Source organism: Hemiscyllium ocellatum, chromosome 10 (genome assembly GCF_020745735.1).
Source record: "Hemiscyllium ocellatum isolate sHemOce1 chromosome 10, sHemOce1.pat.X.cur, whole genome shotgun sequence".
In the NCBI taxonomy this organism is placed as follows: Eukaryota; Metazoa; Chordata; class Chondrichthyes; order Orectolobiformes; family Hemiscylliidae; genus Hemiscyllium; species Hemiscyllium ocellatum.
This window is the reverse complement of record NC_083410.1, coordinates 94,491,200-94,506,463: the sequence shown is the minus strand read 5'-3', so window position 1 is coordinate 94,506,463 and position 15,264 is coordinate 94,491,200. Positions and strand designations below refer to the sequence as shown.

General features: G+C 40.2%; 1 protein-coding gene across 6 annotated transcripts in view; it reads right to left on the bottom strand.

Moving 5' to 3' along the window:
• The window catches only part of sash1a (SAM and SH3 domain containing 1a), a 133,371-nt gene that overhangs the window by 41,069 nt on the left and 77,038 nt on the right, over positions 1–15,264 (bottom strand). For 5 of the 6 annotated variants that reach the window (XM_060831744.1, XM_060831745.1, XM_060831747.1 and 2 more), the window contains 3 exons: positions 3,356–3,406; positions 3,171–3,220; positions 917–957 (listed from right to left, as the gene is read on the bottom strand). In XM_060831744.1, the coding sequence (XP_060687727.1) occupies positions 917–957; positions 3,171–3,220; positions 3,356–3,406 (142 nt within the window). Of the gene's footprint in view, positions 1–916; positions 958–3,170; positions 3,221–3,355; positions 3,407–4,629; positions 4,844–15,264 lie in introns of those variants that run through there. The other variant, XM_060831749.1, reaches the window with a different exon arrangement.

The following is a 15,264-nucleotide window of genomic DNA, read 5'->3' as shown; positions in this document are numbered from 1 at the left end:
CCCATGTACATCCAGTCAAGTTCTCATCCAATTATCTCTCAAACATATAAACATCACCTCTTTGATAGTTAGTTTTGGCCCTGGACATGCCTGTCAGACCCTACAAGATAATCTCTACAAGATGTATCAAGGCAGCTAAAGTTCAAAGGAGAACTCCAACCCAGGTTGTACCAGCAAGGAGCAAGAGGAAGAGACCAGACAGACCAAAGGAGGGAAATGACTTAGTTTGTGAATATTAAGTGGCATAAACGCTGAAGTATGTTGTGAGTAAGGTAGAGGAGAATTGAGAACATGGTTTGGAATTTGAACCCAGTGGAGGTCCTGTGGATGGTTTTAATGTGGGTCAAATAAAATATTTACAGAGAGAGAGAAAAAAAGAGATATAGCCAAAAAGACACTCACTCATTATTGATGTAGAGAGACATCCACAAATAGAGGGAGAAACAATTAGAAAGATAACTACAGAAAGTGAAATAAGATAGATATTGACATAAGGTGGATAAAGAAAACTAGAATGAGAGAGATGCACAAATAGGGATAAAAGATTAACAAATAGTTTGAATGCCAATCAATAGATAAGATAAAAACCCTGAAAAAAATACGCAAACCCATAAGCAAATATATGATAGACAAGTAAACATCTAGAGAAGAGAATGACAGATAAAGAACAGGACAGAGATGGATACAGAAATGCAGCTGTAGACAAATGGAGTGATAGACAATAAATATGTAGGTATTCAGGCAGATAGAGGAATAAAATTAATTAAACAAGTACATAGCTAGCAAACAGATAAATAGACATGTAAATAGACAGACATGAATAAAGAAATGGATTGATTGATAGATGAAAAAGGAAAATGGAGAATCTTTTTGTCAAATAATTTATCAGTAATTCTCAAAATGAAATAATACTCACCAACTGACCCATCCTCCGAGCTTGACTTGCAAATCAAATGTCTGTTTAAAGAAATAAAAATGTGTTAGTATGCAAACCATTTAATTTTATTAGAAGAGCTACATAAGTAGATAAATGAGTAATGGAAGCCTGCAGTTCAAGGACTTTTTTATTCATTGTGGATAAATGAATCAGAATGCTAATAAAGTGTGTTCTGACAAAGTCACTAGACTTGAAATGTTAACTGCTTTCTTCCCATGGATGCTGCCAGACCTGCTGGGTTTTGCCAGCCATTTCTCTTTTTGTCTCAAAGCTCCAGCAGCTGTGGTTATAGAGTCATAGAGACACAGCATGGAAACAGACTCTTCGGTCCAACCCATCCATGCCAACCAGATACCCCAACTCAATCTAATCTCATCTGCCAGCACCCAGCCTATATCCATCCAAACCCTTCCTATTCATATACCCATCCAAATGCCTTTTAAATATTGCACCACTTACTCTGGCAGCTCATTTCATACAGAGGGTGGTACGTGTATGGAAAGACTGCCTCACTGAATCAGATGCTCCTTTTGTCCCGTGAAGGTAAGAAAGTTAACGTGGTCAGAAAAAATGTGTTTTGTACCAAGACAGAGTACAACTGAAACCACAAGTGTTGACCAATTTGTGAAAAAAAATCACAGTAATGTGAATTGCTTGGAGTCAGGACGAACTTCTAAGATTTCTGGGAGACATATTGCAGAGAATGGTCACCTGGCAGGTTGAGAAGAATAGGGAAACAAAGCTGAGTGAACACAGGGGATTGGGAAGGACAGGAACAAAGATTGCAACCTGGCAGCTTTTGTTCTGAACAGAACCAAGTATTGAAAGATTTGGGAGAGGATTCAAGGGTAACGATATAGCACTGAAGAATAACTGGTTTACTCACAAGGAAAAGATAGACACTATACATCTAAACATTCAGTTGTAGGAAATACATACTCTCAGTCTGTTGAAATAATGCACCAGGATGAGAGATATGAACAAGTCAGGTGGGAGGGGAAAAGCAGTGGCCGTGGAATGTATTGACTGGAAATTGTGCACAATAGTATCAGTCAGATTTCGACTGAGTTGCAGGTGGAGTGGGACCCACTCAAAGTAAATACTAGTTACAAATGGTGGACAAATTAAGGAGAAGCAAATCAGGCAATGTGACCAGAATGATACAGTAAAGGCATAAGTTTCCAAGAACACAAAGTGAGATAAGTTGTTGGGGGAACTTGTACTGATGGGTCAGGTTGAACCTAAATTATAAGAAGGTGGGCAAACAAGATGGCAAATAATGAGGCAGAGAAAGGACATCTCTGAAAAGCAGAGCGCAAAAAATTAAAACACCTATTCCCATGGCAATGCCTCAGCCAGAGCCAACTGGACTTTGTTAAAATTTAAACAAAAGCTTGGAATAATAAAGGATCGCTGGTGCATTTACCACGTCAACACTTCAACCAGAGTCCACTTGGTAACCAGTTAGCATCCTTTTCTCTTGCTGTATAAACTCCCCTTTGCAATTTCGTGTTCTTGTGTCTATCCTGATGAGTTCAAAATGCAAAGCTTTGACTGCAGGTCTTTTATTTTGCCAATACCCAAGTTCTGTATCAAGCAACTAAATATACTACTGAGGTAAGTAATGACAGAATAAATTAAAACATCATTCTGGGGAACCTTACTTTAGAAAGGCAAAGGATGTGGACTAGATCATTCGAATGATGCCAGGGAACTGGGACTTCTGTTCACTTACAAAACTAGAACTGCCCTCTTTTCATCAGACAGGATGAATAATAAGCACATTTAAAATTATGCAGGGTTTTGAAGAGGGAGAAACTGTTTCCACTAGCAGGTAGTTAAGTGAACAGAGGGCACAGACTGAACTTTGAAGGACTTTGGCCAAAGCATCAGTGGGAAGAGGAGCTTTTTGTTTTTAAAAAAATGCTGAGAGTCACGATGATCTGGAATGCACCGTGTGATAGAGTTAAATATTTCATCAACGCAAGTAATTATAACCCAGTGCCTTTGCCCTGGATAAGTTTGAATTATGTAATGAAGCTGACTCATCATTCTGGCTATGTGGCTGTCAGACATACAGAAAGAAGGGTGGAGACAGTGACACAAACATGCTCCTTGTGTTAAGGGAATGAAACACCACTTGCAAACACTTAGCAATGCAGAGTATTTATCTGAAAATATAAAGTGAGGAAGTGTTTCAGTGATTCTGTCCAGTGTTGTAAACATCACTTACTCTCTCTCGCTCTCTGGTGTTGACACCGCACTCCCCAAGGCACGTGATTCCTGGGAAACAAATTCAAAGTCAGTCACTGCTAAAAAGAAAAAAAAATAGCTGTATTGAAATTACAGGATGAATTTACTAAAAGTGTTGTGTTCCTGGACAATTTCCAGAAGGATTTGAAGGGAAGCGGTACTCACTGAAGATTCAGGCAGCAGCTGTGGTGATGGTGAATTGGCAACAGAGCTTTCCTAAAATCAGAACACATGGAGTCTTTGTAAATCAGTAAAACGTGGCAGTTTTTCCAATCCAAAATTATCACAGCCAAGTCAAGAGCAAAACAGGCTAGAATCAGTAGAGCTACTGCGTCCTGTTTATCAACAGAGACAAGTCTGAAAACTTAATTACAGGGATGGGACTTTTCATAATAAGAGACAGCAAAGATTTCTCATTACTGGTCTGAGTGGATCTGAATCACTTACATAGGACTTAACCTTAAATCAAAATCTTCACTTTAAAAAGGCAAAGACATAATCAGCATTTTAAAACACTCGCTCAAAACTAGTTGTGCTACTGACGGGTGGTACAGAGTTCAACTTCGGAAATGTGACTGATTCATGTACAGCAAGATCCCAAAGCAGCAAGGATCAGATAATCTGTTTTAGTCATGTTGTTTAAGGGATAAACATTGACTAGGACAAAGATGGGAACTCAGCTGCACTTCTTCAAAATACAGCCAGCATTTTTTTTTGTATCCTGGGCTTGCCTGAGAGGTGAACAAGGCCTCGGTTTAACATCGCAGCTGAAAGACAGTATCACCCTCACAGTGATGTTCGTTTATTCACAGTGGAGAAACCAGTATGAAATTTCATCTGGGTAACTGTGTGTGAATATGAATCAATTGATTTACTTCAAGTCTGCTAGAAATGGTAAGACACCAGCAACCTACATTGCTGGATAAGCAGGGGGGAGGCAGTGGTAATGTCACTGAACTGGTAATTCAGATTCCCAAACTAATGTTCTAGAGATATGGGTTCAAATCCTGCCATGACAGATGGTGAAATTCAAATTAAAAAAAAAATCTAATTGTAAAGCTGGTATAATACTAACTGTGTTTGTTGTAAAAACCCATTTAATTCAGCAATGTCCATTAGGGAAGGACATTTCCTTCCAGAGGGAAATCTGCCAACCTGGCCTACATGTGACTCCAGACCTACAACAACACTTAGTTGTCTTCTGAAATGGTCTAACAAGCCAGTCAGCACAAGCAGCAGTTAGGGACACCCACATTGCATTAGCGCTTTAAAGCATCGGGGAAAATCAATATTAGACAGAAGGACGAAGAGTGAAGCAAGAAACAGCTGGAATTTAATTAAACAGTCTAACAGGGCTGCGACAGGAAAAAGGAAATCTGTGCAACTGTTGAACATCCACAGGGAAAGATGGAACAGGAAAAGGATGGGAATGTAATTACCGGTATCATTGGCAGCATTTGCTGAAGGTCAGTATTCGGATTCAGCATCCATTTTGTCCAAAATTGCCCAGTTGTCAAATATGCCTCCACCAATGCCACTCTGGATCAGAAGGTTGTAGGTTTGAGCCTTACTTTGGAGACCTGAACACAAAACCTTGGCTAACTGTTCATGGCAGCAACTGAGAAGCTGAACAGTGCTGGTACTGATATCCAAGCATTCACTGCTTCCCAACTTGCATAGCAGTCCGACTGCTGAAGTGGGATCTGTGGTTTTAAATTTCAAGATCTGCTTGTGACAACAACTTAATGATTCAATGCTGAACAGGAAGTGCCCCCTCAAGCACGATTGGTTGGACACAAATCCTTATAATAATTTGGGACGTGGCATCTCACTTTGAGTAAAAAAGCAGAATGCTGGAGATGTTAGTAACTTAAAATAGAAAATACTGGACATGCTGAGCAGATCAGAAAGGGGCTGAGAGAAGAGAAGCAATTAAATTAGAATTCTGAAGATAGGTTAACAGAGTTACTCTCCCCACCGAAGCTGCCCAATCCAAGTATTTCCAGCTGTGTTTTTGCAGCATATCCTTTATCTTGCTTTAAACTCACTCTTTAAGATAGCTTGCATGAGAGTTTGCAAATGCCCACGTGATCAGCATTTCAATATGCTAGAAAGTCTAGTGTGACATACTCAGGAAAAGTGATCTTGTTCTGTCATGTTTTTGGAATACTCACCAGCTTTTGAAAACACTAAAACCAGTGGACAGAATTAACAAGTAATTTATTCATTTATATTACTGCTACACCATGGATATTAGCTGTAATCTAAGTAGACAGCACACTTACTCCCGAGACAGAAGGTTGTGTGTTCGAACTCGAACAAAATTAAGTTGATACTCAAATGAAAGCAAATGAGGATGCTGAAGATGGGAAATAAAAACAAAGTACTGGAGAAACTCAGCAGGTCTGACACAAGCTGTGGAAAGAGAGAGGTAGAGTTAACAATGGAGGTCCCATTGTGACCCTTCTTCGGATGAGAGTTGCTGATGAGTTTGTCTAGCATTTTCTGTTTTTATTTTAGGATGATACACCCTGTGCTGTGGTTTTTCAGATAAGATATTAAACTGAACCCTGTCTGTCCCCTCAGGTGGTACTATTCGTTGGCCAGGCAAATACTTGTCCTTCAACCAACCTCACTAAAATAGATAATCTGTTTCTTCTTTCATTGTTATTTGTAGGGCCTCACTATATATATTCTGGATGCTATGTTTCATACATAATGATGTTTTCACTTCAAAGCTACCCTATGAACTTTACACTGTTTTGCCACACTGAAAGGCGGTTATAAAAATCAAAATTCTTTCTTGCTTTCGTTTGTTTACATTTGGCTTGATTTTGAAAACATCTCCAAGCAGTGTTCAATAATGCAGTTGCACACTTATATGATGCACCACTTTGTTACCCTGGTCTTTAAGCTAAAATTACATCTGGCGTCAGTCAGGATAGAGCAGTAAGAGAACGGCAACTATGCATTACCTGGAGTAGGCCAGAGGACAACTACACCTCAGAAACAATCCTTTGTAAACAAAATCCTTTTGGTAATGCTTGCAGAAACACATTATCTTTAAATCAGAGAGGTGCCCAATTAAGACAATCAACAAACATAAGGTGCTTTTGATACTGAGATTAGGATTATGCAACTACATACAGATGATCAAGAAGCGCTGGCAATGATGTCAAATATACATGATAAGCATGGTAGCAAATACATTCTCTCACACACACACAAGCGCGGATATACAGCTTTGAGTAAGTTCATTTGGTACAAATGGAACTACTATGTACTTGCATCAGAAAGTGAAGGAAGGATAATAGGAATGATAACGCAAATCATAACGCAAATCATAACTCAATGATCATTCACATGTTTTACTTCACTCTCACACCTAACACTTTGATGATTCATACCCATAAACAGCTCACGCACACAGGCAGGTATTCAATCAGGACAGCCACAATGTATCAACAGATTACATGGTACTAACTGCACACTATTCCTCTTTCTTGCAGGAGAATATAATGCATATAGCAGACAGCATTAAAGAATTAGAGGTAGAAAACATGCCTGAAAATTCATATTTCAAATTTGATCAGTTTCCTAAGAAGCGTTGAACTTTAATAGTGTAGATTTTATTTTTTTTTAAAAAAAGGTTCAACAAAGTGTTTTAATTTAAAACAACCACAATCTCATTTAATCTCCAGAGTGAAGACATGATGGGATGTGGCAGAGGTCCTGGCCTATTGTGTAACTGAGGCAATTGATAATCAGAGTGTGTGCATATATAACCTTCTCTTATCCTACAACTCTCTCAACTCTTCTGAGTCAGAAGTGCTATGGATGGGGAGAAATGAGGCGAAATAACTTTCCCCCTTTTCTCACCTCTCATTGGACCATAACAAGATGTATGTTTAAGGAGTGCTGTTTTAAGTCTTTTTGGAAAGTCTTCAGGAAAAAAAAGTATTTCCCACAAGTTTAAATCAAAATAAAGGATAAGCACTTTTTTCAGAACACCTGAAATATATACACAACAAACACCCACTCCCCCATCACTCTTTCCCTCCCTTGTGAACACACACACAAAACACATGAGAAATAAAGATGCAACATGAACTCAGAGATTACAGAATCCCAGATCTGTACTGACACTCTAAACAGCATGCCTTCCAGACCCAGACCCTCATCCTATCCCTGTAACCCTGCATTTCCCGTGGCCAATCCACCTAACCTGAACATCTTTGGAATCCATTTTGTGAAGGTGTAGAGTCATGATTTATACCACAAATATTACTTCTTTAAAAGTAAGGTGCCCATTTCCTAATTAGTTTTACAAGCATGACCTCACTGTCACTGAAGTTGCAGATAATGTGAGCACATATCTACACCTCTCCATTCACCAAAACCCAAATTTTACTCAATTGCAAAATGCAAGAACTGGAGCCTTTCCAGTTAGTGGAGGAAGATAGAGATGACTTCCCTTAATCTTACACTCTCAGCCACTAGCTTAGCTACTGAAACTACGCACATTTTGCAGACTAGGATAAAGTAGAATTCCCTTTGGTGAGACTGGGCACAGCACACAGGAAAGTGCTAGGCAGACAAGATAATATAGCTGCCAATGTTCTGCAGGAGGTTATATACTCACATTAATTTTGTCATGAAGTAATCAGATGAGGATATTGATGAGTCAAGTTATCGGAGCATCTGCTGGATACACACAGTAAAACACCTGTTCCACTAGAAGGCCTATCAAAAAGCTAGAGCTCAACTGAAAAAGGCTCCGCTCAGGTGGAGTGCAGTGCCAACTTGAACAGGGCTTTTTGCAGAATGCCGAGCCCATCTTATCCAACACAAAACTGATAATTTATATTCAATAAACAAATCAAGAATTAAAAGTATGCCTTTGTAACCGTGAAAGTCATCGATTGTTGTGAAATCTTAATGTCCTTACCTGAATCAATCTACATGCAAGTCCAGATCCACAATAAAGTGGATGAATCTAAATGCCTTCTGAAATGACTTGTAAGTTACTTGTTCCAACTGGTCTGTGACCAGTGGTGTGCCACAAGGGTCAGTGCTGGGTCGACTACTTTTGGTCATTTACCTAAATGATTTGTGGGTACGTTGGAGGTATAGTTAGTAAGTTTGCAGATGACACCAAAATTGGAGGTGTAGTGGACAGTGAAGGTTACCTCAGATGACAAAGGAATCTTGATGGGCCAATGGCCAAGGAGTGTGCCACAAAGCTAGCCCTTTTTTTTCCCTAAAAGAAATTCCTTAGCTCAAGAATATCCTGTGCTTGATTTTTTTCAGAGGGGTAATAAACCAAGCCGGACTCTGATCAGACACAGAGATGAAAAGGATTTTGATAGGCCTTTCGTTTATATGTAAACAGATGAAACTTCAGGCCAAAGTGGTCATGTTTTAGAAGCGACCTGTAGAATGAAAGGGGAGTGGTCAGCTCTCTAGCTGAGCAGTTTATTTCAATCCAGAACTGCTTGGGAGTTCAACAGTGAGCTGTGTGGAAACTCTTTCTTCTGCCCTTCTAAGGTCAACCTGTAAGCATCTGACCCTTTTTTGTACTGTGTTTTAAAGGGGGTTTGCTTATTGGGACTGTTGTGAATATTTGGAACAGCGTCGCTAAGTCTAGTTTGGATAGACGGAGTTCTGTCGGGGTTCTTCATTCTATTCTTCATGTTTCATTGTGCAATTTTGTGAATTTTTTTTGTCTGTTTTAAACCTGATAGTCACCCATCTAACTTAATCCGGGTAATTTTCACTGTACACTTACTAAAACAAAATGCAAAGTTATGGTCTGTGCTGTCTGCTTAAGAATAATTTGAGTGGTCTGGCTTAGTCCATAACAGATGGAGGGCTCTTTGCAGGATTTTAAACAGCAAGTGGTAGATGCTAGTGTCTTTATTTTGGGTGTTGGTTTGGTTGAGTAGACAAAGTTGGGATAGAAATGGCTCTTTCAGTCGCCAAAAGTTTTCTGGATGTGCATGTGGTGGCTTTGGAAGTTTTGCAGAAAGTGAATGAGACCAAGCTGCAGGAATTAGCAGAGAAGCTGGAATTGGACCTGCCTGCTTCTGTGAGAAAAGGAGAAATAATTACAGCAGTAGCTCAGCATTTAGTCTTGCTGGAGAAACCATCAGAATCTATAGAGATGGCAAAAATTAAATTGCAAATGATGCAGCTTTAGTTAGAGGAAAGATAAGGAAAGGGCAGTAGAAAGGAGGGAAAAAGAGAGAGCAGCAGAAGAGAGGGAAAAAGAGAGAGCAGGGAAAGAAAAAGAGAGATCTTTTGAACTTCAAAAACTGACACTTAAAAAGGAAAATGAGCTTAAAAAGGCTGGAGTTAAAGGCTGAGGGTTGGCTTAGTGAGGAAGAGAGTGAGGATGAGCAAACCCCTGGTAGTCAGAAACAGAGTGAGAAACTGTTTAAGGTATGTTCAAACATTGCCTAAATTTGATGAGAAGGACGTAGAAGCCTTTTTCATCTCATTTGAAAAGGTGGCTAAACAAATGCAGTGGCCAGTGGCAAATGTGGGTTTTGTTGATCTAAACGAAAATTGTAGGTAGGGCTGGTGAGGTCTTCGCATCTCTATCAGGGGAGGTATCTGGGGAGTATGAGGAGGTGAAAAAAGCCTTTTTAAGTTCACATGAGCTTGTACCAGAAGCAGACAGACAACGTTTCAGGAATCGAAGGAGGGACCCAGATCAGACCTATATTGAGTTTGAAAGGATTAAACAGAGTAATTTTGATTGATGGATAAGAGCTTTAAAAATCAAGCAAACCTATCATGCCCTTAGAGAGGTAATTATTTTGGAGGAATTCAAAAATTCCTGAAGTAGTGCAAACTCATGTGGAAGAGCAGAGAGTTAAAACAGCAAGGTTAGCAGCTGAAGGGGCTGATGATTATGAGTTGGTCAATAAAACATGGTTTGGCTTCCAGAATCAATTTCAGTCCATGGGGGATAGGAATTGGGGCAACTAGGCCATGTTACTGGCTTAGCCTCAGGATTATCCAAATGATTGGAATAAGGGAGTTCCATTTGTACTTTTTGTGATCAGAGACGCACCAAATTCAGTCCGTTTGAATTAAGTTTTAGGCGTGAAGAGGACCGTTAAAATTGATTAAGGAGAAATTAATAAGTCAGAATTCAGAGTCCAGCCATCTGGACTGTCAAATTTTGGAGAATGATTAAACAGAGCTGGAGAGTTGGCTAGACAGCATTTAAAAGTATCACAGCAAACAATGAAACAGGAAGCGGTTAAGAAATCACAAATTCGCAATTGGGGATAAGGTATTGGTATTACTTCTAGTAACAGGTGAGCCTTTAAAAGCAAGGTTTAGTGGACTGTTATCAAATTGAAAGGAAACTGAGTAAGGTGAGCTACTTGATAAGGACTCCAAACAGGAGAAAATCTCACAGTGAGTGTCATGTGAATATGCTCAAAAGGTATTTTGATGGGGAAGGAAAGCAAGAGGAGAAGGTGTTAATGATTACAGCACAGAAGGATGAACCAAGTTCAGAGGATTCTGAATTGGACATTCCTCAAATCAAATTGGATAATGAGGAAGTTGTCAAAAATTGGAATAAATTATTGAGTTACTTTGCACAAGAAAGTTAAAATGACCTGAAAGAGTTCTGATTATCACATGAGGAGACATACAGGGGAAAAAAATGGGAAGTACTAACCTAATTGTGGATGATATAGAGATAGGAGATGCTGTTTTGATTAAGCAATATCCTTGTAAGCATAACATCCTAAAGTTGGCACAGATTCAGGAGATAAAGTGTATGCTCTCAGTGGTATAATCGAAGTGAGTTACAGTGACTGGAACTCACCCGTAGTTATGGTGCCAAAGCCAGATGGTACCCAATGGTTACATGTGGACTATTGCAAAGTCAATGCTGTTACAAAGACTTATCCACATCCAATTGCACAAATGGAGACTGTATCGAAAACGTGGGACAAGCAACCTACATTTCTAAGGTGGCCAATCTCACAGACTACTGGCAAGTACCTCTGTCAGAGAAAGCAAAGGCAATTTCAGCTTTCGTAATGCTGAATGGACTATATCAGTTCAAAGTCATGTCACTTGGCATGAAAAGTGCACTTCAGAGATTGACTACTAAGGTCATCGCTGGATTAGCCAACTGAATGGTGACTAGGTGATTTTCAGTCATTCATGGAAGGAACATTTACAGACTTGGTGGTAAACCTAGCTAAAAGTGAATTTGCCAAAACCCAAGTCACCTTCCTGGGCCATGTTATTGGACATGGGCAAATGGCTCCACGAAATGTGAAAACGAAAGTAATTGGGGAATTTCCCACACCGTAGACGAATAAAGGAAGACTACAGTTCCTGGGATTGAGTGGATGTTACTGAAAGTTGTGCTGAACTTTAGCAGTGGCTGCTCCATTCACTGAACTACTAAAAAGGGGTGAGAAGTTTCAGTGGACAGCAGACTGTCAAAAATCATTTGACAGTCTAAAAACTGTTGACCACTGCCCCAGTATTAGCCACACCAATTTACACAAAGCCTTTCAAGGTGTCAGTGATGTGGGTCTTGGTGTGGTGCTCCTGCAGGAGGATGATGAAGAGATAGAAAGACCCTTCAGGAATTTTTCCAGAAGTTGAATGTGCAAAAAACAGAAATATTCAAATGGTGGAGAAAGAGACTTTAAGCTTGGTGTTGGTATTGCAACATTTCAGTGTTTATATTACAAGCAATGCATCTGGGACAATCGTATGCACTGACCATAACCAAACTTGTGGAAAAATTTAAGGACAAAAATGCCAGACTGTTTAGATGGAGCTTGTTGTTGCAGCCATTCCATTTGACAATTGTGCAGGTGGCAGGTCGCAAAAACATGATTGCTGATGCGTTATTGAGACTCGAATGAGATAAGAGTGGTGGGAGTACTGTGGCCTCAATTTGCATGTGGTTGTGCACGCCTGCACGTTTGTTGTTAGTATAATGTTATATGCGTTTAGACTACTAACTGGGTTTTTGAAGGGTTAAAAATGAAGCCGTCTTTTGGTACTAATGGTTCTTTTTTTGGGGCGGTGCGGGGGGAAGGTGTCAGAAAGCTAGTTCTTCTTTTTCTAAAAGCCGTTCCTTGGCTCAAGAATACTCTGGCCTTGACATTTTTTCTCCAGAGGGGTAATAAACCAGGCTGAGCTCCGATCAGACCGGTTTGGTCCAGAGATGAAAAGGATTTTGAAAAGCCTTTTGTGTATATGTAAACTTTTGGAATATTGCGTGCAATTCTGGGGGTACACAGGGTTGGAGGGTTTGAGCAATAGGGAGAGGTTGGATAAATTGGAGCTGTTTTCCCTGGAGTGTTGGAGATTGAAGGGTAACCTTTTAGAGGTTTATAAAATCATGAGGAGCACAGATAGGGAAAAATTATAAGGTCTTTTTCCTGGCTTCCAGAACAAGAGGGCATAGGTTTAGGGTAAGAAGGGAAAGATATAAAAGGGACCTAAGGGGCAACCTTTTCACACAGAGGGTGGTGCGTGTATGGAATGAGTTGCCAGAGGAAGTGGTGGAGGCTGGTACAATTACAACATTTAAAAGGTATCTGGATGGGTATATGAATAAGAAGGGTTTAGAGGGATCCGAGCCAAGTGCTGGCAAATGAGAATAGATTAATTTAGGATATCTGGCCAGCATGGATGAGTTGGACCAAGTGGTCTGTCTCCATGCTGTACATTTCTATGACTCTAAACGCTTGTTTTGTCAGGGACACCTACATTCCGTACACTTTTTTAAAAAAAAAGTGGAAGCTGTCACTGTTGATCATAGTTCTAGACGTGAGATTTCAAAGGATTCACCAGGGCATCACAGCAATACATCAGCCTACTCTCAGAAGATGGGCAGTGGCTCCACTGAGTTTGAACCTACAGTACTCTCTGTATTCTGTCCCTCAATTCCGACATTCTACCCCTTGATGTTGCCTGTCAACCAGCCTGCTGCAGCACAGCTCAGGATACTGCAGTTTGCAGCTGGGCCTTTGAGATTTATAGCTGTTGGAGGTAACTCTCCAAATCCATCCACAGTTTTCTGAATTTGAACTTAGCGACCCTCACCATTCCCAATGTCCCAATGCAGTCATTAAGGAAACAGCTTGTCGCAAGCACTAGCAAAGACCACGAGGGGAATGTGCTTGCTTGTATCTTGCTGAAAAGAGTGACCTATCTTGGAAGCTTTTGACTTATGCTCATCAAAGTCAATGTAACAATGTCAAATGTACAAATTGTTGTGATCTTTTGACTACAGGAGAAAAGGGGAGCTAATTGGTTAGGAAGTCGACTCTGATATGCCGTGACTGTAGTTCCCCATGCTTCCAAAAATTTTTTTTAAATTTCTGTGCACTATGCCAAGATCGAATTGATAACTTTGAATGCGGAATGTGTTTTTTCTCTTGTTGCAAACAGGGCGATTTGATCGTTATGAATAAGAAAAAATGTAGAACATTGTACTGCTTGTGAATGGGAAGAGATGCCTTAGGTTATTGGCAATCACAAATTAATTGATATTTCTCCAATTCATTCTCTCTCTTGCTCCTCAACATCTCACCCTATCCCTTCTTCATGGCTAGGTTGTGTAACAAGAGATCACAAACCTTGAGAACAGCTCCAGTGAGTAATGTGGAGCTCTTTCAAAGTGACCTAGGCAGCTGAACTGTTGTTAAGAACATTAGTGGTGTGCTGTATCAAACTGCTCTGGCAACATTGTTCTCTCTCTTGCTGCAGGCATACATTGCACATCTACATAGGTTCCAGACAAGAGTCAAGAGCCAGTTAAGAATGGATAACTTATTCACCCAGTAGACATCCTTTGGTTTGCTATGGTGTGATAAATGTAGCTGGCACAGTGTACTGCTGCAGAATGAATGAATGACAGCTATACCAGAATAACGGGCATTCATGTGTATGAATTGTAGCCTGCGGTCACAAACCAGCAGTTTGAGGGCATCAGTGACATCAGTGCCTCCTTGCACTGCAGGAAAGCTTCCAATCTGAGAAAAACTCTTGTCTGCCCCGTCCCCTCATCGCTGACAAATGAAAAGATAAAAACTCCCTCACTCAGCAACCTCATAACAACAGTCTGCCAGGCCTGAGAAACGTTACTTATATCCAACAGCAGCCTGGAAGGAAATAGACAAGTCAGTCAGAACTTGACTTCTCCTTGACAGCCAAATTCATGAGATTCTTGCTCTGCTTGGAAGAATCAGTTGTAGCTGCAGTAATTGGCAGATTTCAGTCAATTTTTTTTAAAACTGAAGTGAATACATCTCAAGGATTGGGCATTGTTGAAGTTGAAGTTAAAGATTTCAACTTTACGACACTTTGTGATCTCCTGCTGAGAGCCTTTCTCCCTCCCCTTTAGCCCCATTTTCTGGCACCTTGTCCTGCTCTGCATAACTTCTGCTCATTCTCCCAGTCTGACTCACTTGCAAGAAGATGGCTTTCCAGGTCACCCACATCTGGAAGTAACTCATTTAAACCCAAGCTTTACCCACTAAATGTTTACTTCAACTTCAGCCAGACTACTTGTTATAGACTAATTAAACTTTAGAAAAATTATAGGAAAGCTCCAAAAATGTGTAGAATTGTATCAGCAGCTAGAAGACATAATCCAGCAACTAACCTCAAAATATTTCATTATCCTTTTAGGTAGTGCTGTGGGCTATCATCATGCATGTTCATCTCTAGAAGGTTAAGAGTGTGGAAAGTGGAGCATGGCACAGAAATCAACTTTGCTCAATGACTGGCAAAGGACAATGTTGTGCAATGGCAGCAGTCTTTGATATGTACGTGCCAACCACACCACTATCTGGCTCACTGCCATATCTTGGATGCAATACTCAGCTCAAGGTGATTTTCATTTTCTCCTCCCTAATATATTTTGTCAAACAAAAGCCCTGCTTCTGCTTGGGTGGACATGATTTAAAATGCAGGAGTGGTCTCCCGGATGCCTAATAGATTCCTCATGTAGTATTAAAGAGTAATTACCTAGTCATTCATCACACTATTGGTTCTGGTACCTTACTCCTGCG